We start from the raw sequence: 24187 nt of genomic DNA on the forward strand, positions 1-24187 counted from the left end.
AATGTTTCTGTGTATAGTTTAATCTACTTGGACAAGTATTCTTTGAATGGAATATCAAATTCTTAATGACCATTCTTTCTTCTCTGGCTTAACCTCATCTTAGTCTTACTGTTCACAGTGCAAAATTTCAGTTATATAGTTTCAAACGGCATAGTTTTTCTTTTGCATTCCTGAAGCTCCTGTGAACTAAACCGTCAGGAAAGTCATTGTCCCCTCTGTGTCTAACCATACGGCTTAATAAACAGTGTGTGGAGTCATTTTTTTTTTTTATAATACCAGAGCACATTATGGCTTTTCGTAACATGAAAATACTACTGTTAAAGATGAAATATCTGGTTATTCTTAATAGATTTTCCATGGAATGGGGATTGTCAAAGCATTTAGATTAAAAGCAGTACCTCTCTTTACCACTTTTACTTAGTTTGATGCCCTAATCTCTTTGGGTGTTTTTGTCTATCCCACTGACTGACCATTATGAAACAGTGTGTGCCTTTTAGCCTCAAATATTGTTTCCACAAATAATAGTCATCTCAGTCCAATACAGGATGGACTTTCATTTTCCCCAGCATTTCCTTTATGCTTCTGTAATGGAATTCAGGAGATTTTCTAAGCAATGTAACCTCTTGTCACTGTACTTTGTACTTAAAATAATGTAGACAATTCTGTGCAAATGAGATTTAGTTTGACTCCAGTGCACTCACACAAAATGTATCACTTAATCTCAAACCTGAATTCAGGAACAGCTGCACACAGGGTACCATTAGCCCAAAATTGCTAAGCAGGGTTACCCAGACTCAACAATGGTCAGAGATACAGGCTGGAGTTAAGTATAATCTTAACTGTGCATTTATCTTCTCATCATTCAGGAATGGAAAAGAAATCTTACTATACTTTTAAGTGAGCAAGACTTAATGTATATTGTTTTGGTGTGACCATCTGTTCACACAGCCAACTCTTGATTATCTGAGGTAAGAGAGCCCTGGAATAGGATGCGTTATTCAAATGCGTACATAATCCTCATTTCAGCAAAGAGCCTCAGCTTCCACAAGAAATCATTTACCAGGGAATAATAAAACGTAGGAATGCCTTTTCCTTCTACTTCTCTTGCTTGCCTTCTGGTAGAAATGCCAATGAGCAGTGAGATGGCAGGAAGAGAGAAAAATCCAGAAAAATCTACAAAATAGTCAACCAATCCCTGAATCAAGAGTTGACTGAACTGTAATCTCACCAAAGTCCTTGAAACTAGACAGCATTTATGTATGTATATATATGCAGCAAGTATTCAGCTAGGAACATTTACCATGTTTTTCTCCACATACTGTGACTGAGTGACTATTGTTCTATAATGCTATGTGATTTTCCTATGTAGGGTGAACCAGGGCTTCCTGGGCTTCCTGGACTTCCGGGGATAAAGGTAAATACTGCACTGACAGTCTCAGCTTCATAGAAATGTAATTAAGAAAGCCACAAAAATCAAAGGAAAATAGGAAAAAATGAAAACTAAAAATATAATGCCTCTCTTTAAACACTCTCCAGCCATCTCACTTAAATTTTTTAAATTGAGAACTAAACACAGGTATTGCTAACATTTGCCATTGCTGGACAGATGGCAAACATGTCTGGACAGTATATTCTACTGTTGAACCTACTACGCCCCTAGAAAAATGTAAGTGCCAATAGGAATTCTTTTAAGTCTAGAATGTCTACTTTCACATTTTAATTTTATTTTTAACATCCTATCAGATTTTGACTAGAATCAGAGTCTTAACATCCCCATCAATCGAACATGGAGGCAGCTGTTTTTGTAATTCACTCATTATAATAATCGCTTTAATATGTTTTCTGCTTCCACTTCCTGTCAATAACTCCCACTGCAAAGTACAAATCCGATTACTAAACTATTCTGACCCATATACTATTTCCATGAACTTTGTATGTATCTTTTGAAATAATTGCTTAAAGCTTAATTTGAAAGCATAGTTTTACATGTTTTAAAACTACTTAAAAAGGTCAAGAAACATACATTTTTTAAAATTATTTAAAATTTTTCACATGGCAACTGGCAAGGCTTAAACTTCTACTACCTTAGCAGTAGTTACTCCTTTAAGATCTGCTTTTTAAAGCTTAAAAGTAAAATAATCATAATTATAATCATAATCATAATTACATAAATAAAGATTAAAAGTCTTAGGTATTTTTTAAATTCTAGAAGTGTTTGATAGAGTAACATGATGCAAGTAAGATTTTTCCTTACATTGTTTTCATTGATTTTGAATCAATCTTTAGCGTGCATTAGACCATTCTAAAATTAATAATCCTAGTTTCAGTGTGGGGGTCATGTATACTGTTTGATGAAGGTTGTGTTTGAAGTATGGTACATGAGATAATATGGCTTTAGAATAAACATGTTAAATTATTGAGTTCCCAGATATCATATGGTATCACATATATTTTATGAGTATATTTGGTATAAGTAACAGACTCAAAAACTGTGTTTTTCAGATTAGCATGCAGAAATTTCTGCTTTTGTTTGATGTTTCCAGATTAGTATCATAGACATTCAGATACTCCTTTTAATGTATTTTGTCTTTGGCTTCCTCAGTGGAAAAGCATACCCTATGACAACAGTTTACTAAAGGGTCAAAGTCATTTCCTTATCATTTGATATTTAGCAAAATAACTTCATTAAATATGTGATTTCCTGCTGTAGAGTTAATTTATGGCAGTTACTTAGTAATTCCTGTGCATTAAAAAAAATCTGTTTACAAATGATCAGAAGGTCGTAGATTTGTAAACAAATTTAAGAAAACTATACTCAATATTAGTTTAAAAGAACCTGGTTGCGTTATAAGTAAGGGGAAAGGCGTTGGAAAGGAGGGTCATTGGGGAAGGTCTGGGGCAGGGTTTTCTGCAGCACTGGCTCCTAAGTTAGCAGGGCTGTGCTGTCAATGTCAGCTCATGTGGCAGGAACCTCAGCGCTGCACCAAAATCCAGCTGTCCCTTCTCCGGAGTATGAGGCACTGTCATAGAGAGAAAAGAGTATGTAAGGGTAAAGGTACTGGGGCTTTACCCCCTGAAATAATCAGAAAACTATTTCAGTTACCACTATTGTTATCATTACCTCTTACTCATTTTCTGTCTTCCACCATGAAAAACATCCCATGGCATTTCCTTAGTTGTATGTGAACTAGTCCAGATGTTTTGAATTTTTTCAGATTGGGAAGAGTGTTGGTGATTTGCCACCTCCAGTAAATGCTTTTATTCCTAGGGTCCTAGGACATTGCCAGATGTATGCCATTGAGATTGTATAGCTGATATTTTCCTTTGTTTTTAAAGCCTTTATTAGTTACCAATTGATAAAATCTTTTTATCCTCCACTAGAGATACTTTTCTCTTTAATTATCAAGTACTGCTGGGGAACTACCCACTGTTTGATTTAAATCACAGATTCTGGCTTTGGTTTAATAGCTTTGACTTCTTGCTCTACTTCAGGATGTGGGCAGTATTCTTTCTTTATAATGTAGGTAGTAGGTGCTCAGTATAAAGAAGTCATGTTCTGGGGCGCCTGGGTGGCTCAGTCGGTTGGGCGTCCGACTTCGGCTCAGGTCATGATCTCATGGTTCATGGGTTCAAGCCCCACATTGGGCTCTGTGCTCAAAGCATAGAGCCTGGAGCCTGCTTCAAATTCTGTGTTTCCCTCTCTCTCTGCTCCTCCCCTGCTCATGCTCTGTCTCTCTCTCTCTCTCCTTCAAAAAATAAATAAAACATTAAAAAATAAAGTCATGTTCTGAAGGAGACAATTTAAGAACACATAGTCATTAGTAGTCATTGGATATTTATAAATGTAGAGTTACAAATTTATAACTTTATGATATGGCTTCATTAACTTGAGATGTTCTTTATTCCTTTACTGTACCTTGCTTCTGCTAGGTTGCTAACCACAGGATAGTTAATTATGATTTCATAGTTTGAATGAGTAACAATATTTAAAAGATGAAACCACATGTATGGATTTAGAATGTGTGGTAGCAAGAACTTGTGTGTTAGTTTATGCTTTGGAAATACTTCTTCCTGTTGCTATCCATCCCCTTCTTATCTGCTGGTACTACAGAAAGCATGCAAATGCCATCCGTTATTTCCAAGACATTGAGGAAACCAGCCATGAAATACCAGGGAAGCTTTGATTCGCCACCTGTTGCTCTCGGGGAATGGTGGGGAACTTAATGAGCACCCAAATGCCTTCCACACAGCTCTCAGGAAATGAGCAAAGTGCCTAAATACAGACAGCAGACTCATCTATCTATCACTTCAGAGTCCCACTCAGAGACAAGTGCTAATACCTTGGGCATACATAATAAAAGTCACCAAGAACAGGCATATCTTAATTTCAAACTACTCTTAGGCTTCCTGCACAAGTATTGGAAAGTTGTCTCACCATGTGGAAAACATTTGGAATTCCTATTTCATGCATTCATGGTTCATATAGTGTCAAGATGTTCAACTGGGAAAATTAAATTATGCACAATGTACCATGCAGACATTGATCTTCTGGAATAAGATTTGAGCTCAGAAAATGATTTTTATAAACAAGGCTTCTAATATGTTTTTCATGGGTAAAACTTATTATAACTAGCTTTTCTGATAGCACATAAAAGGATAAGATTTAAAGTTACCATTTTTAAAATATTTTTCTCTCCACACTTATTTTGAAAAATGTAAATACATTACTTACCCCTTTTATGATTGTATTGCCCTAGTAGTGAAGCAGTATAGACCAGTGATCAAGAGCCCGGCTTTAGAACCAGACCACCCGTGTATGTGTCCTGGTTCCACCTCCACCAGTTAATGAAGCTGTATCATGACATTGGGCAAGTTACAATAATCTTCCTGTCCTCGGGTTTCCTAATAAAATCATTGTTGTGCATACCTCAGAGAGTTGTTGTATAGATTAAATTAGTTAATATATGTGCGACTCTAAAGTGTTGCCAAGCATATAGTAAATCCTATATAAATTTTAGCTATTACTCTTTTTTTCTCTCAGAGCTCAGAATATTGGAAGCATTGGTTAGGCACCTATTCCATATAGTCTTTCTTAACATAAGTGATTTTAACTTGGAGAACGTAAAGCCATTTACATTCTATAGGTTAATAGACATAAATTCTGGAAACTCCTTTGCAGTGACGGATGAATATCACCTTTAAGAGCAGTAAGGTAACCTACTTTCTCTTGAAACATCACACTATTTCCCTTTTCCTATAACTCAAATATATTCCAGGGATAAAGGATGAGGGAACACAACATTCTGGGCATAAGACACGGTACTATCAAAATTCTCCTTCCTACACTATTCAGAAGAAAAACTGGACATGTAATGGAGGAAATTCTCTAGGCCCCAGGCATAGTGTTGCCCAGACTAAGACATTTCTTACAAATATGGATTTTTCAATGTCTGCTTTTCAGCTTTCCACAGACACCACCAGTTTACCTCATCATATTCAGAAAGTAAATTGGGAAAACTTTACATAATAAAATTAATAGAGTAGGGAAATACAGTATAGTTAAAATTATATCAAATGAAAAAAGTCATTTAGATGGAAAAAAAATTTACACTATTTTCTCTCAAGCTTGATATTTTTGTTCTGGCTTCCACATTAGTAAAGATTTGACACTCAGATTAAGAATTTGAAGATTGGGAGAGTTATGAGACAGTAACTAATTCTTTATACCTCGTTATATGGAATCATCCTTGACACTAAATCATATAAAGACTAAATATTACAGGTGGCAGGAACATTTACTTTGGCATTCTTAGGATTAATTACAATGTTCAATAATCTATAGAAATTTACCATCTAAATCTGCTAGAGATGAGGTTCCTTCTTCAGAAAGATCAAATTACATTTTAAAATAGCAGAGGAAGGTTTGAAATGCATTCCTAAAAGAAAAAAGAAAAGGAAGAAATAGTGGTTAAATAGGATATTTAAGAAAAGGAAGAAATAGTGGTTAAAAGGATAAGATTCTATTATTGTTACTTGTAATTATTTCCTGCTTGTACAAACTGTGTCTGAGCAGTTGAGTAATTTTAGAATCCAATTAGGAAACTCATACAACCAGAAATCAGAGATTTTTAGCAGCCATAACGAAATCTCCAATAAACATACTGAATGTGCTTTCATGATGTAATCCTGTTAACAACAAAAAAAAGCTGAAAGTTACGTTTTCTGAGTTTTAAATAAACCTGCTATTGTAGTTCATTTTCATCATATCACCAAGATGTTTTAATTTATACTCAAATTTTATCCTTAAGGGAAATAGTGTTTTTGAGACAGACTCTACTTTCTCATTCTTTTTTTTTTCCCTCAATAATTTTACAAATCAATCATTACAAAAACTAGCTGCCTAGAGGTTCTTATTACAACAAATGTTCTTGCTATAATCCTCAGAAGCAGGTATCATGCTGACTTGAATTCTAATTAGCCTTTAAGCAAGACAAATCTTGTATGGCTAATGCATTCAGTGTCAGGACACATTAATCAAAATTATTGGTGATGCTTTAGCACCCAGGCAAATCAGCACATATTTTCCAAGCCCTGTTGTACCATTTTTTTTTGGGCAATGAAAATTGTATCTGCTTGGGGGTAATAAATATCATGGAAAACATGACTTGGTTTAAGCTGGTATGTTAGAGGATTTTGAGACAGGTTAAAAAAATAATATCTTTTACTGCTTTAATTGATAATGACTTATAAAAATAAAACAAATGGTAATAAATGGAAAACCAGAGATTTTTCTGTGAGTAAAAGCTAATCAGTTTGGACTTTCTGGCCACCATTCCATTTAACAGATGGTAAATTCTGGAAGTTTATAGGGAAACACCTGGGGAGCTATTTCAGTGTGAGTGAAGCTGTCTCTTCCTTTCTTACCTTGACCAATAATCCCATCTATGTATTTGTTGACTCTTGTCACCCATATGAAGGACAGCTTTTATGTAACTTTGACAAAAGATTGTTAAGTGAACTGTCCCAATAGCCATTTAGAAGATAAAGGAAGGTCATCTCAAATACTTACTTGCTCTGTATTAAGTGTGGGCTTGAAGAAAAATCAAATCAATCCAGATTTTGTAATGGAATTCTAAAACCTAATGAGACTTTTGATGGTTATTGTAAGATTTCAGAAAGGTCATTTCTTAGGGAATTTTCTAGCTTTCCTTTGCCTTTTTGTAATATAGAAGGCCAGTTTTTGTTGTCCTCTTTGTTGGTGAATACAGTAATTGTTTGCATTGTTTTAGAGTATTTTGTTTTATTTTAGGGTGTTTTGTTTTTTGTGGCTTTTTTTTTTTTGCCAGAATACACAGAATCTAAGCTATCTTAGTCGACTAAATTTTTTAAAAGTAACAGCAAATGAGTTGAGCAAAAGTGGCTTCAATCAAAAATCTTATCTTTGTTGTATTTTTTTAATCTTATAGAGTGAATAGATCCCACCTACCTATAGCTAAATCTTCTTGCTTGTGTATATATTGCCAATTTATGAAAGAAAGCTGGGTGGAGAAGAAGAAAGAGAGCTCTAATGCTGACCTCATCAGCAAGGGAACTTTTTGTCTGGTGCAAAAACAGGGTAATTTTTCAAATATAGTACTTATTAGCTACTGTGACTTATTTTCATTGACCTTAATACTACAGGATCAAAGTTGTGGCTGCTGAAATGGTTAGCTACAGTTGGAAAGATCAATGTGAAACCGTTAGGCCCTCTGAAATTGGTCATGTGAAGATACACCTTTGATCTCAGCAACAGCTATTCTCTATAGACTTGGTTCTGCATCTTTATGTGCCCTGGCCGCTTAAAACTTTCATTCAAATCAGCATCTTGTGTCAGATTTTCAGATGGGTCTTCTTACTGCTAGGCCTACCCTGTGCTTTACCCTGAATGAATGGCATTTCTTCTGCCCAACCCAAATCCCAGCGTAGTTGCCAAAACCACAGCTACTCTATTCAGTTTTTTTCTACCAGCTTAACACAGGGAAATGCGTTACAGTCGTATTGAGACTTGATTTTTAAGCTCATTGGTTGTGAGCTAATTAATTTAAGAATAAACAAAGGACAAAATTCATGAAACAACTCAAGAGGAGATCATATGCAACATCTAAGACAAGACCAGAAGATTAACAAATTTTTCTTCATTGTGGAATTTGATGCTACATTAGTGCCACATTACAGTAGCACTAACGAAGCTGAGATTTCTGTTTCTGTGACAACCATTTAATCACCAGCTAGCATGTGGCTTGGGTAGCAGAATATGGTGCCAGCTATTAATTGTGTTTCAGCAGTTAAAATGTTGGATTGTGTTAGGGTTCTGATAAATAGTGCTGTATTTTTTTTTAGTATTATTTTTTTTTCAACGTTTTTTTATTTATTTTTGGGACAGAGAGAGACAGAGCATGAACGGGGGAGGGGCAGAGAGAGAGGGAGACACAGAATTAGAAACAGGCTCCAGGCTCCGAGCCATCAGCCCAGAGCCTGACGCGGGGCTCGAACTCACGGACCGCGAGATCGTGACCTGGCTGAAGTCGGACGCTTAACCGACTGCGCCACCCAGGTGCCCCTATTTTTTTTTTTTTTTTTTTTATCTCCACGCTTTGGTTAAATCAGAGCTCTGTTATTTATTTTAAGTGTTTTAGTTTCCTGTGTCTGTCTGAGGCATAGATCTAGTTGGATGTTTCCAGGACCAGTGAAAATGCAACCTGAAAAATAACAGATGAAACCTGGATTTAACAGTTACAGTCATAGTAGAGGAACAGAAAATTTTAGGATGCTTGTTGTTCCCCATTCTTCTTCTCCTCTCTTGTCTTCTTCCATCTTTTCCCCTGTTCTCTCCCTACTTTCTTCCATGATTCCTTTTCCTCCTTCTCTTTCTTCTTTTTACTTGTCTCTTTCCTATATTTGGGCGCTAACTTTACAAGCAGTGACATTTTAAGATCTGCCAGTTGGTTGCCTTCATTCTTTTGATTCCCTTCCACACAGGATCAGCAACGCCAGAAGGAGTGGAAGCCCAATTGAGTTTGTAATCTTGTTCTCAACAGGAACAAAAGCAAAAACCTAAAATGCTATCTCACTTGAGATGGTGAGTGAATAGGTAGAGAGGTGGAGGAGAATTTAAATATATATATGAAACTTGAGAGAAGAACAGATTAAAGAGGCTCTGAAGTAATCTTAACTCATATTTATGCTACTCATTGGTGCTATTCATTGGTGTTCATGACAAACCAATGTTTATTTTTTTAGTATTTATTTATTTATTTGTTTATTTATTTATTTAGAGAGTGAGAGAGAGTGTTGAGTGGAGGGGAAGGGGATCCAGAGAGAAGGAGAGAGAGAATCCTAAGCAGGCTCCATCCTGTCAGTGTAGAGCGCAATGCAGGGCTCAATCCCGGGACCCTGAGATCATGACCTGATCTGAAATCAAAGAGTTGGTCGCTCAATGGACTGAGCCACCCAGATGCCCCCAAACCAATGTTTAAAGCTCTGCCTTTCCCCCATTTTTCTTAGACATTTTGCAGTAACACATCATAAACTGAAAAGATTAGCATTGTTTTACAAATTATCATATTTTATTGTTTTCACTTCAATGGAGGAGCTTTTTTACTTGCTGCATACCTGTGCAAATATGTTTCCTTGATTATTATGGTCAGCATCTGCCCTTTTCAAAAGATCCTCCACCTTATGTCTTCATGTTATTCCTAAAATGCCTCAATAGGAATTATAATTTGGATCTTCTAATTCAAGTAATTGCCCAATAAAAAATTTTTTAAAGTCTAAATTTAATTGCTTCTTCATTAAAAGTAATGTACGAACGTAATTGAACTATAATTCTAATTTCCTCTATTGTATCTCTCCTCCACCTTGTGTACTCAGACAAATATGTGTGAATAATTTCCAATTTAGCAGGCTTATTTCCCAGTGATTAAATAAGATCAGATGTGTAAAAAAAAAAAAAAAAAAAAACAGCTCTGAGAACTATTATATGGTCCAATAAAAAGAGTTATTTCTCCTGTTCAATGCCCTGAAAACTTACATAGCTTCATTTCTGTATAGTTTGATTTTCTCCAAAGATTTTTTTTCCCAGAAATGTCCTGTGTTTGGATATTTCAGCTGCTTTTCCTTACCTTCCCCTAACCCAGTGTCCTTCCTCTATCCTGGTTAACTACAATTGTGACTATTAGAATAACCAATTGCCTTTTTTTTTTCTTTTTTGTCACAGAACCATAGGTTGTAATGGCCTTTCTCCTAGATATTTTAGGAGATTATAACCTTTAATCAGTCCTTGTCAAAGAGGCAAGATTTTTTTAAAGGATTACATTTACTTAGAGAAATTCAGTAGTTATGGCCATTTTCTCCTTTTCCTTCCTTACAAGAAGAAAACTCATTCTTAGTAAACCTGTCACTTCTCTACCGTATACACGTTTGCTTTTGCAGTCCTGAAGTCTCTGGCAGATGGATATTGTCTCATGAAATGATATATTCACATGAAAATTTAGGGTTACTTGTTGAAAGAAGTTGAAGAGGTATTGAGCATAGCCCCATACAGGTTATAAAGAAACAAGAAATCACCTTGTATATCACCAATAAGTTACAGATGTTGTAATACTACTACTAACAATAATAATGATGATGATAACTAGCATTTTTGACACTGTAAGATAAGGGCAATAATAATAACTAACATTTACTGTTCACTTACTTTATTCTAGAGACAGTACTAAATGCTTTGCTTGCATTATCTATTAAATCTTGATTAAGTCACCCCTTAACAACACCGGAGTCTTCCATCATTGGGCGCCTCAGGATTCCAATATGAAAAGCCAGCATTTAACTCAATTCTGTACCTGTGTACCAACAGTTCTCAAAAATTTTGGTCTCAGAACTCCTTTATACACTTAAAAACTAGGATTACAAGAATTTTCATCTATGTAGGTTACATGTATTAGAAATTAAAACTGAGAAATTTTAAAAACCCACTATGTGTTAATCAAATAACATTTTTAATGAAATATAACTGAATTTTCCAAAACAAAACAAAAAATTAGCAAGAAGAGTGCATTGTTATACTTTTTTTATTTTTATTTTTTGGCAAATCTCTTTAATGCCTGGCTTAACAGAAGGTAGCTGGATTGTCATATCTGCTTACGCATTCAATCTGTTGCAGTTTGTTTTAGTTGAAGTATATGAAGAAAAACAGCCTCACTAATTGGACAAGGAAAGATTATTTTTAATAGCCTTTTCATAAAATTGTGGATATTCTTCTTTGATACTACCCAACTGTATCAGTGAAATTTTCCTACTCTGTACACTAATAAAAGTTAAGTGAAAAGGCACTTTGAGAACCTCTGATACAAGCTTAGGAAGTTAAGAAACAACCCAAGCAGCTCAAGACCATGAGTAGACATATTTATGCATCATTTACTTCAACAATTGTCCTTCAAGCCTGAGACAGAAAAGAGACCAATCAATGAGTATTTCCTCCTCATACTGCCAAGATATAGAGAGAATGGAAATAATGTCTCCAAAGTGGCTGGGAGCTCTGGAATTAAATAAATATAAAATTGTGATTTTAAAGTTAAATATGCTATTTTCCCCTTAAATAAATTGAAATAAGAAATGAATACATCAGTGTGATAGATGTTTTCTTAGAGTGAAATAAGGTAAACTAATCATACTCAAAGTCCGAAAATTAGCCAATATTAGTAGTGCTAAAATTATTGAACTGTCAAATGCATTGCTAATTTTATATCTTGAAATAAAAAATTTCCCCCTGAACATTCTATTTAAAGGAACTTTTTATACTTTCCTCAGGAGAACTTAACATATATTGTTTGTTTGTTTGTTTTTAAGGAAGAAAAATCACTTTGACCACTGAGATCACAGAGCCTTATTTATTTATTTGTGAATTTTGAAACTGCATGCTTCATCTTTTTATAAACTAAACACTAACCTGAATCAGAAATAAGTGTTTTCAACATTCACTCTTTTTTTCTTCTATTAGTATGCTTTCTTGGTGCTTGTATTTTCTTTGCTAAATAGTGAGGTCAGTTTATTTCTGCTTGAAGATATGTAAGAGTCTTTTCTACCTATGAATTTTCAACCTATTAACTTGCATTATATTTTCATGACAGTAAGTCATAACTAATGATACACATTGACTTTACCACAACTTTTTTCCTGAGGGTGGAGAGAGAATATTTCTGTATTTGTCTATAAAATTTTATTGGGAGAAATATGTTACTTGTAAATAAATGTATTCCATGTGATTTTTTTTCATTTAAAATAACAAGTTAAACTCTTTTTAAAGAAGTAGAATGGTCATTGTTGGTTTCTCTGAATATAGTGGGTTTTCATTTTAGACCATTAAGAGATATCCAAAATTATTTGTTTAGATTCTCCTTTCTATTATGTGTAAGAGTGTGGGAATAGGTAGAACAGAGTTGCAGAAAATTTACAAACAATAAACTTAAAGCATTACTTCCCCTCCACCTTTTTTTTCTTAAACCAGAACCATGAGCATCAGAGCTAGAGATAAATATATTTGAGTTATGTATCAATGTGATACATTTTATGGTAGTGATATCCTTTTGTTCCCCACCTGGTACCCAAGGTTTTATATAGCATACTTTTAAAACTCACTTGTTTCAAAAATATTTGATGACGTTTTACCATTTCTTATAAAATATCCTGTCTGTATCTTCCTGCTCAACTCTAAGTATCAAAAAAACAAATGTTGAAGTATTGCTACATGAGAAAAAATCAAATATATTAAATAGCATTAGCAACTGCTCCAGAAATAATGGGGGAAAAAACAGTAAGTATGGAACCGAGCCATTACATTTTTTGCTTTAAAACTTCTTTATAGATTTCAGGAAGTTACACTCTTACATTTGAGCTCACATTGTTAAAAAGAAAATAAAACTTTATGGATATTGAAGAAAATGTGAACACTGGTCTCAAGTGTTTTCTGACACCAAACATGTGGTGTCTTTTCCAACACCAGTTCTCCAACTCTCTGATCCTCTGACACCAACCAGGGGTCCTACAATTCCATCCTATTGTGACACCAACTACTTAGGGTTAGCATCAGACTCCACAGGTTTTTTTTTTTTAATTTTTTTTAACGTTTATTTATTTTTGAGACAGAGAGAGACAGAGCATGAATGGGGGAGGGGCAGAGAGAGAGGGAGACACAGAATCCGAAACAGGCTCCAGGCTCCAAGCTGTCAGCACAGAGCCCGACGCGGGGCTCGAACCCACGGACCGTGAGATCATGACCTGAGCCGAAATCGGCTGCTCAACCGACTGAGCCACCCAGGCGCCCTAAAGACTCCACAGGTTTTAAGGGCTTAGTCCCTCAAGGCTCCCACAAGCTGCCATCACTTGAAACCCCAATCACAAATACGAGGTCCCCTGGTTACCTGCCCTTCTGACTTGGCTACAGATTCGAGGATTTAACAACCAACCCACTTTTATCCCCACTCAAGTTTAATAGTTTGCCACCACAACTCACAGAACTCAGAAAAATGCCCAACTATTACAGTCTATTATAAAAGATTAAAATGAGGAGATACATAGGGTGAAGTGAGAAGAGTCTCAAGCACAGGAGCCTCTGTCCCCGTGGAGTCGAGATGTACCATCCTGCCAGCACACTGATGTGTTCACCAACTTGGAGGCTCTTCAATCCCCGCTGTTTAAAGATTTTTATAGAGTTTCCATTACATGGACACGATTGATTAAATCATTGGCAATTGGTGATTGAATTCAATCTCCAGTCCCTCTGCCATCTCTGGAGATAGTGAGAGGAGGAGAAGAACTGAAAGTTCCAACCTTATCATAGCCCCCATCAGCCCCCCTGAAGCTGTCTAGGAACCCACAAGTCACCTCATTAGCATAAACTCAGGTATGTTTGAAAGGGGTTTGTTATGAATAACAAAAGATACTCTTTTTATGCTTTATCACTCAGGAAATTCCAAGGGTTTTAGGAGTTCTGTGCAAGGAACCAGGAATAAGACCAAATATATTTTTTATTGTATCACAACTGGTTTCCTCCAGGTAGTGGGGAAGACGTTATGGAGGTATAGCAAGGAGAGATATTTTCCTTTCATGCTGAACATGCCTGAATCTCTTTCCTAGCCACACCTATCAGTCATCTATTGCTGCCTACCATTTTACCTTCAAAACTGAAAACAAACAATTACCTCACAGTTTTGGAAGAATAGGAATTTGAGCACAACTCAGATGGATGTCTCTGGCTCAGTGTCTCCCATGAGGTTGCAGTCAAGCTGTAATCCAGGGCTGTGGCTCCATCTGAAGACTCTACTGGGGTGGAACATCTGCTCCCAAGCTCACACATGTGGTTGTTGGCAGAAGTTGGCCCTCACCATGTGGACCTCTCCATAAGGCTGCTCACAGCATGACAGCTTGATTTCCCCAAAGCAAGTGATCCAAGTGAGAGAGAATAAGAAAGGGCCCCCAAGACGGAAGCCATGGTCTTTTTATAATTTAGTCTCAGAAGTGATATCCCATTACTTCTGCCAATACATTCTATTCATTAGATATGAGTCAGTAAAGCAGAGGATTACACAAGGGCATGAATACGTAGGAGGTGGGATCATTGAGGCTTATCTTAGAGGCCACGTACCACATCCACCCTAACATAGTGGATCTTAATATGGTAAATGATAAGAAATACCAAACAGATGAGAAAGAAAGTTTTAAAGACATCTCTCTGGTTTCTTTGTCACTTTTACTTTCTAAAGGTTCCCCAAAGCTTTGCTCAGAGTATTTTCACTGATCAAAACCAATTCTGATTAATTTTATAGTAAATAGCTGGATCTCAGCAGGAAAGCTGTGTACAATCAAAGGAGTAAAATCCCGGTAAAAGTAAATCAGTTTAACTTTACCTATTCACTGCCAAATGAATAACAATTTCATGTGCCTATCTTTTTTAAAGGGAGAACCAGGTTTCATTGGTCCTCAAGGAGAACCAGGCTTACCAGGGTTACCAGGAACAAAGGTAAGTGGAGTTTTTTCCTTCTTTTATTTCTGAAATATTATGTCATATATTTTTAGTCCATTATGTTGAAAGAAGTGTGAGGTGACTTTATTGTCTAGGTGACCAGATATTTTTTCCTAAGAGAGAACTAAAACAACCTATCATTTATTACAAACACTTTTAATGGGAATGCCATATTAAATAGAGTAATAGGAAGTTCATTCCAGAAAGTCTCAGGTAAGACAGCATGATAGTGAAATATATTAGTTGCTCCAGTTTTCCCCCAATGGTTCCTAAATTGATATGATGCAATTTGCCTCCTGACCATGTGAAAAAGTGGGAGGATTCTGGGGCAGAGAGATAGAACTCATTAGCTTCTGCTCCTTATTGCCAATTTTAGGACATACTTGTAAATCAAGCATTATTACTATTCTCCGCTCACTCCCTAGATTTCAAAGACAAGTGCTGATGTCATATAGATTCCTAAGTGCCTCATCTCAAAAGGATCTATCCTGAATAATGTCTACAGAAAGATTCTGTAATGAAAACCATTTCATGATCTTCCACTTGGCAACCCTAAAGAAGGCCCTAAAAGCAAAATCTATATGCCACCATATAAAAAATTATGTTGCTGTGGATATAGTCAGACCCATAGTTCTCTTTTTATCTACCCAGTAAGACATAAAAAGGTACAGCTCTGAGGATGGAACTTTACTCATGACAGACTCATGAATCAAAGGGGCAAAATTAGATCAAACTACATTCTTTTATTTTTAAACTATAGAAATCTTTGCCTCAATGTGTATTGCATTCACCAGAAATAAGCCAGGATGATTTCTAAGAGCTAGAGAAATATGTTCGTGGTCTGTTTTGACAGAGGGGTCTTCATTTCCGCTGATCAAGAGAAAATAACTCTAATCCTAGTAAGTGGAAACTATGTGTGGCCTAAGGGGGACTGAAACTCAGTAGATTTTATGCAAAATTACTGTTTTCTCAAGCAATTTCTTTTTCACATAATGAGCTGTCAGGCTTATTAACAAAATATGAAGAATGCCTGTTTTAGCCTGAACAGATTCACACAAGAAATGCACTTTCTGGAATAAAGAGACAGCAAGTAAGAGAATAATGAGGATTCAGTATTCATATGAGAATTGTTGTATTTATTCAGGCTTGCAGCCTCAGAGCCAGGTAAAGAAAGAAGGCAGCCTCATAGATCAGCACAAAGAAATAGAAAACTTGGTCACTGCCAGAGAGACCCAGGCATGAAGTAGATCTTTAAATATTTGTGGCATTTTGTTTGCTTAAAAAAAGGGGGGGGGGATTAGAAGAAACAGGTAGTAGGGAGTGGATTTCATCCGTAAATATCTTTTCTTCAGTTCACTGATTTAAAACTACTTTGCAATTTTGGGGCACAGTTGGCTGGCTTACTCAGTAGAGCATGCGACTCTTGATCTCAGGGTTGTAAGTTCGAGCCCCATGTTGGGTACAGAGATTACTTAAAAATAAAATCTTTAAACTACTCTGTAGTTTAAAAGAAAAAAGAAAAAGAAAAAAACTCCTGATGTAAACCCACAAAATCAACATTAATTACTGTTCATGAAATACCCAGTCTGATTTTATAGACCAGATACTTTTATAATAGATACTACTCTGAACTTGCAATAAAATTAAAGAATGCACTATATTTGTTTTGTATTTCCACATGAAGGAATGTGGATAGGAAATTTGTTTTGTTAATAATATTTTAACAGTTATATTAACAATATTATCAATTTTTAGTTGAACTGCTTGTCTAACATGAATTTGGTATCATAATGGAAAAATCACGTTTATTTACAAATCTCTTTCAGCTGAACATTGGCCTTTTTTCCAGTTGTGTAAACAAGTCTGGATTTGTACCACTAACTTCAGATTTAAAAAATAAACCCTGCATATTTTACCCCTAACACAGTGAAGAGAGATTGTAAGGAAGGAAGATGTATGATGGCATCTAAAAATCTGCTTTATGTACTGCTATATCAGTGTCTGGGAGAGACCTATATCAGTTTAAAGAAATGGGGTTTTATTTCGAATAATTCAGAATGCTTTGAATAAAATGTTTACTCATTAATTCAACAAATTTTTTTGCCAGATATTTTTCTAATATTTGAGAATGAAGAGTAAATACAACAAAACCAGTTTCTACACTCCTAATACTTACATTCCAGTATGTGTGAGACAGGGGTGGAAAGAATGAAAGAAATAAACACATGAATAGTATAATTCCATAGAGTGATAAGCAGCTGATTAAGGGCATTGTGACAAAATGTGATTCTAGGTAAAGATATATAGGCTCCATTCCTGTAGTATACTATATGTAAATTGATTTTCTCCGGCTTTTCTCTAAAATAGGCTTATAGTTACTATTTTGGAATTCTTCTATGAAATATTAAAAGAAAGACCAAATAGGGTACATTATTTAAAAATTAAAATTTCATATACCAACAGAGGCCCTTCCGTCTCTAGTCCCTGGAAAATCCCTTCTGGAACATCTCTTCCATCCAAACGAGTCCCTTGCCTTCCTCCAGCCTCTCCATGTTCACACTCTTCTCAGTTCATGCTGAAGAACCTTCTTTAATCCTTGCCCTAATCTATCCCGCCTCCCCTACAAAACCCCAAAGACTTCCCAGAGTTGGTATGATACAGACAAAGATCTTGAAATTTAGAGCCCAACATTACCCATGACCAATCCAATGTTATTCAGTTCTCTTTTCTAAGATGAACCAGTTCCTTCAGTGAGGAGGGTGCCTTTCCACCCATAAACATGCCATCACCAGTCTGAATTCCAAACCTGTTTGATTATTGAAATTCTACCCATCATACAGGAAGCCGACACTCTCTACTCTGTTCAGGAATGTGAAACGACAGGGTCTTCCTGGAGAGCAATTTGGCAAGCTTTTCAAATGTTCATACTTTTTGACCCAGCAATTCCCCAACTAAGAATTTAACCTAAGAAAGTGACCAGATATGTGCAAAAGATTTACATACACAAACATTTATGTAAAAACTGAAGACTGAATACAGTTTTATTTATTTTTTAAGGTTTATTTATTTAAATTCAAGTTAGTTAACATACCATGTAGTATTGGTTTTAAGAGTAGAACCCTGAAACTTACATATAACACCCAGTGCTCATCCCAACAAGTGCTCTTCTCAATGCCCATCCCCCATTTAGCCCATCCCCCAACCCACCTCCCCTCCAGCTAACTAAGGATTGCTGCTGAAATAATTAAATCTTAGGTCTCCCACTTTAAAAGCTTTTAGCCAAGTTCCTTAACCTCTCTGAGCTTCAGCTTCCTCATCTGTAAATTATGGGAACTAATACCTTCCTCATTTGTCCCAGGGATTAAATAAGATAATGCATGGAAGTGTTTTATGCAGTTGCTGCATTCATCAACAACAGCACGTCATAAACAACAATTATAAAATACACCCTACCCATCCTTAGGACACGACTGAAGTCTCACCTCCAGGGATCCAGTCTGGACCATTCAAAACCTTATGGGATTTCCTCTTCTCTCATATAGCTTTATATCACTCTCTTAATTTTTAAGTATTTAATTCCTAGCACTTTGCGTTTATAAGTTGTAAGATCAGGATGACAAATTGTCTTCATATTTCAGAGAAAACTGAGGCTTTCAGAACTTAACTAATTTGTCCCAAAACACGGAACTGGTAGATAACAAAACCAGGATTAAGACCCAGGATGTCAGATTATAATACCTGGCACTCAACCACTTTGCCGTGCTTCTTCCTGGCAGATCTTAAAATGTGGCTACAGAATGAAAACTGTGTCCATGTCTGTGTTGAGATACAATGATGGCCCTTATCAATTCCCTTTAAAGGTCTTCTGTTTACCAACGTAGGTATCAGACAGGCATTACCAAACCATTTCCTTGTCTATAAAATAGAAATGATAATACAAACATTGAATAATTGTTTTGATTATTAAATGAGATAATCTATGTTGAGATTAATACATTGCAGGATACATAGTAAATAAATGGTACCTCTGTGCTTTCCTTGATTTAATTCAATTCATTTATTAATCTACAGGGACAAGCCTGAGTGTGAGGGAGATTGCCATTTATTTGTTTTGTGTTTTGTGATAGGGTGAACGTGGGGAAGCAGGGCCTCCTGGAAGAGGTGAGCGAGGGGAGCCTGGAGCCCCTGGACCAAAGGTCAGTTATTCTTGCGTTGGAACATAGCTTTCTTTGGTTTGGAAATGTGTCCTACTTACTTTATTTTTTTTAATGTTATATTTAATTTTGAGATAGAACAAGTCGGGGAGGGGCAGAAAGAGAGAGGGACAGAGGATCCAAAGGGGGCTCTGTGCTGACAGCAGCGAGCCAAATGTGGGGCTCCAACTCACAAACTGTGAGATCATGACCTGATCCCAAGTTGGACACTCAACTGATGGAGCCACCCAGGTGCCCCACTACTTACTTTAGAACATGAAACTAAAATACAGTTCCTCAAAAGATACTAAAACAGCAAAAATCACAATATATTGAAATGCACACTGATTGGTTCTTCTCAAAGGGAATTTTACAATTCAACTTTCCCAGTTTTCTCTGTTCTGTCCGGTGAACAAATTTAGTAACACATCCAAAAGTAAAGGGGAGGTACTATTGTATTAGCATGTTATCACTCAACGTGTATTAAAGCTTACTGAGAAAAATGTTGATACGTGCTGTGTTAGTTTCTGTGGTAACTTGAAGGTGTGTAACACCCTGAAAATATCAAAGCTAAGGATTTATTTGACGGTTCAGTCTTTATTCCTCTACACTTCCTACAAACTAATATGGCAACACTTTATTCTAATAACCCATCCCAGAGACACATCACTCTTTGATGAAAAAGAAATGTATGCCAACGCTGTTGAGACTAATGAGGATTATTCACAGAACACTTCCCATCCACTGGTGGGTGGGCAGTCTTCAGAATTATAATGGAATGAAGGCGGTGGAGAGACCAGGGAAGGAACTAATGACATGGTGTTAACTACTTATGCTTAGTTGTTATAATAGTCAACATTATATAGAACCATATATTTAGGCAGTTAAAGTGTTTCCATTTTTCTTCATTATTCTGAGTCACTGCTAATTTCTTTTTTCTGTTCTTATCTCCTCTGTCATTTCTCTTTTCCATCTTCATATTCTCCTATAATAGGGGAAACAAGGTGAATCAGGAACTAGAGGCCCAAAGGGGTCAAAGGTCAGTAACCAAGTAACCATTTTAATATCACAGGAGGCCTTCAAGAGTTGTGGCTTTTGCCTCTTCCACAGAGAATCACATTTTAAACTGACAATGGGATGGCATTATTTCCATCCTAATATCTCAAAACAATTGGTTTGTTTCATCTTGTTTGTTTTTGTATGTTCGTGTGCTTCAGATTATTCTTTAAGAGAAGTTGTATTTCCTATTACACAAGATGAACTTCTTTGGGAAAAAAAAAACATTATGTAGGGTATAATCTTATTTTTTATTTCCTGACTGTCTTTGTGGTAAACGTTCAAATTGTACTTTAAGTTAGTTGACTCCCTCCATGGCATTAAAATTTCACCACCAATTGAAATTCTTTCCTTTATCGTGCTCTTATAATATCTGAAATAATCTACATACTTAGCAGAACCATGTTAAGATGTTTGCAGCTAATAACATGAAAAAGTGGATAAAAAATGAGGAAAACAGAGAGCAGAAATTATTAATTCTCTATTCAGAGCAAATTTAATTACTATGGTAAATGTTATCAGCATAATGTGAGTGGAAAAAAAATTAAAATCTCTTTTCCTGCTTACCTTCATTGGTCCCTATCCATTTTATGAAATATGTAGAAAGACACATTAAAATTCTTTGAATTCCACTTAGGAAAAGGACTCTAAATTTAAGGCTGTCTTAAAGAACTTTCAAATCTACATAAGTTCAAATCTCTTCTCCAAAATCTGTTTAGACTTTTAAGAATTTTGAGTGCTCTCAGAGTGATGTATGTGTGGTTTGATGCTTGGACTGTTCCTGGTTTCTCTCCAGGGTGGGTAATAACACCATGAATGGGACTTTAGTGATTTTTCATACTGCTTTGGAAAAACAAAGCTGGCTTTGCCCTACCCGTGACCTTCAGCCCTGCCAACCTGTTCTAGCCAGCTGCTGTCCACTTCAGCACCTTCTGAGTGTTAAAAGGCCTATACCTCTGGAGAAACTTTTCCTTAGATCTTCATTATCATCAAAGAGAGGCCTCACTGGTGACCTTTCCCTTCTAAACCCCTCTAGAACGAGCTTTCTGTTCCTTCCCTGTCCAGATTATCTAGATTTTTTTTTCTTAGAAAAGAGACAGCCCAATTGATTGGCTCTTTTTCCCTTTGCCCCAAATCTCTTCTTATAAAAAAAAGAATATGGCTCAATCTGAGAGGTAAAAGCTTCTTTGAGTATCATAGAAACCATTTGCTTTGCTTTTGAAGATCCCTAGTAAGAGAGTTGCTGTATATATTTTTGTTCCAAGATACTCTGTCATCTGAAAGGAGAATTTTAACTCACTTAAGATGCATCTTAAAGAAGCATTTGCTGTGTCAGTGGTAATTGTTCTTCTAATTGTTATTTCCACTTCAGAAGTTCATATCAAAGGTGCTGCTGCATGGTATTAAATACATCCTTAGATTTGAGGTATTTCTGGCTGTTGGCCCCACTAGTAATTCAGCTTTTTTTTTTCTTTTCTCTGTGGAAAGGGTGATCGTGGAGAGAAAGGGGACTCTGGAGCCCTGGGACCAAGGGTGAGTACATCTCTCATCTAACCTTTTGGCCCCCTACAAGCCTAGATTTGACTCATGTGTCCATGTGCCTTTCACATGGCACCTAGACTAATAATATCCAATAATAGCACTGGAGGTAGACTCGAATTATTTCTGCTGCTTCCCCTTTTTTTCTTATTTTTTACTGTACTCACCGGACCAATGAGCATGTAGATTCTAACACATAAAATAAGCTCCACAAGAAGGGCTAAAGAACTCTTTCCACTTTCTCTTTGCTAAGTGAGCAAGACCAAGCCCATAACCATCAATTTAATAGAATTATCCATTTTTCAATTATAAATAAAAGCAATACCCCATATTTTCAAAGTCTTTTTTAAAGACAGGCAGGGAATTAGGACATGACTAATAGAAATTCGGGGCAGAGCTAATGAGTAGGGTAGATGCCTTATATTTGTTCCCTATTTGGTTAAATTTTAATGGAATTGTATTCCTATTGAGAAAGACAAGCATTTCCTACACAACAGTGTTCTATCTTCTTAAAGAATAAGGAAACAATCTATGAGATGTAGATGAGTAGAAAGAGATTAGGGACTGCTTTAATAAATACTGTGTTAAACCATCAAAATGTTGCAAATTGAATTAGATTAGCCTACATTTTATAATTTTCAGAAGACAGCTTTAGAGATTGAATCCTATCTCTTCTTTTAAAATCAGATTTCATATCTTTAATCTACCATCTATAGGAAGTTAAAAGCATTTGCCTCCTTTGAAATAAAGACAAAATTTGAACATGATTTTTCTAAAGTGCAATTGGGCCATACAGAAGAATTGATGGTCAGAGAGGGCTCTATGTTGCTATTTATGTTTTTGCCACAGTCCTTTGCACAACCTAGCCTAACTTCCTTGATTTTCCCTTGGTTGGTTTTCTTCATAGGGTCCACCTGGTCAAAAGGGAGATCAAGGAGCCACTGAGATCATAGACTACAATGGCAACCTCCACGAAGCCTTGCAGGCAAGTGACTGCTCCCTGCCCTGGCACAGTGACACTGATGATCACCCATGTAATGTGTGTAATATCAGCTTCCACCCCCACCCTGGCATCCCAGAGGGCTCCACTGCTCAAAGTACACCTTTTCCCTGATCTCCTGAGCCCATCTCCTTCTCCCTGTCCCAGTGTATCCTCTTTATTTCTCAGCATTTTTTTATCTTTCCTTTTCTTTCCCTTCTGCCTTCAGATATGCTGTAGTGTTATCTGGTTTAAACCTTCTGTTCATTTTGCCAATCTTTGTCTCCCTTGCTTGGAAAGCAAGTATAGCAAAGCAATTAAGAGTCATGTGGCCCTGGAGTCAGAACTACCTGGCTGAAAATCTCTTGCTTACTAAGTTCATGACCTTGGACAAGTTATTTCACTTCTCTGTGCTTCAGTTTCCTTGTCTATAAAAAAAAAGGATAGTAGTAATACCTCCCTCAAGGGTTGTTATGAGAAGTAAATGGCTAAATACATATTATACACTTGGAAGTGCCTGGCACATAGTAAAACTTCCGTAGGTATCTCTTATTGCTGCTACCATTCATAATATAATGTGTTATTACCATAGAGAAGTACCTATAGAGTAAGAAGCCATAGACTATATGGCTTATCGCCATTACCTTTGCTTCCTGTTCATCCTTTTCATGCTTAGACTCCTGCATTCTAGCCTATATCAAAATTCTGTTGAAACTTCTCTTAAAAAGGCCAACAATGACCTCTAGGTCAATCTCACTGTACTCATCACCCTTGATTTTCTGTGACATTTATACTAAACTGCCTTCCTTTTGAAATTTTCTTTCTGGTTTTTCGAATCCTCTACTCTAATTTCTCCCAGGTTTCCTCTTAGTATTTCCAGTTTCTCTGTCATACCCTAATTTTTGGTATCCTCAAGTCTCTGATCTTTTCTTGGTTCATTCACTTGCTCTGTGTTCTTCTGTGTTGTGTCTTCCCAATCTTTCACCCTCCAGGTCTGATTTGCATGTACCTCCAGGTGTCTAAGAATATTTCCACCAGGGATGCACCATTGCTTTATCATCTCCCACCAACACACACAATTATACTGATTACTTTTCCCTTCCATCAAATGATTCCCTTTTTTTATTCCCTTTTTTGATAGCAAACTAATCAATTGCTGTTAGTGATACTATAATTCTTTAACTTTCTTGAGATAGAATCTTTAGAATCATTTTAAACTATTCATAGTCCTTCGTCCATTACATCTAAACAGATGCTGCTATTTCCTTTTTCAAAGTGTCTCCTGAGGTTGCCTTGTTCTCTCCATTCTGAACTCGGTCCACATCCTGTTTGTTTCAGGGCTAACACTGCAACAGCCCCTTC

General features: G+C 36.3%; 1 protein-coding gene across 1 annotated transcript in view; it reads left to right on the top strand.

Moving 5' to 3' along the window:
- COL25A1 (collagen type XXV alpha 1 chain) overlaps positions 1-24187 on the top strand; it is a 449006-nt gene that overhangs the window by 394826 nt on the left and 29993 nt on the right. The window contains exons 18-22 of the mRNA XM_042982696.1: positions 1370-1414; positions 14993-15055; positions 19186-19254; positions 21796-21840; positions 22754-22831. Of these exons, the coding sequence (XP_042838630.1) occupies positions 1370-1414; positions 14993-15055; positions 19186-19254; positions 21796-21840; positions 22754-22831 (300 nt within the window). The remainder of the gene's footprint in view (positions 1-1369; positions 1415-14992; positions 15056-19185; positions 19255-21795; positions 21841-22753; positions 22832-24187) is intronic.

The sequence above is a fragment of the Panthera tigris genome, chromosome B1 (assembly GCF_018350195.1).
Source record: "Panthera tigris isolate Pti1 chromosome B1, P.tigris_Pti1_mat1.1, whole genome shotgun sequence".
Taxonomy (NCBI): domain Eukaryota; kingdom Metazoa; phylum Chordata; class Mammalia; order Carnivora; family Felidae; genus Panthera; species Panthera tigris.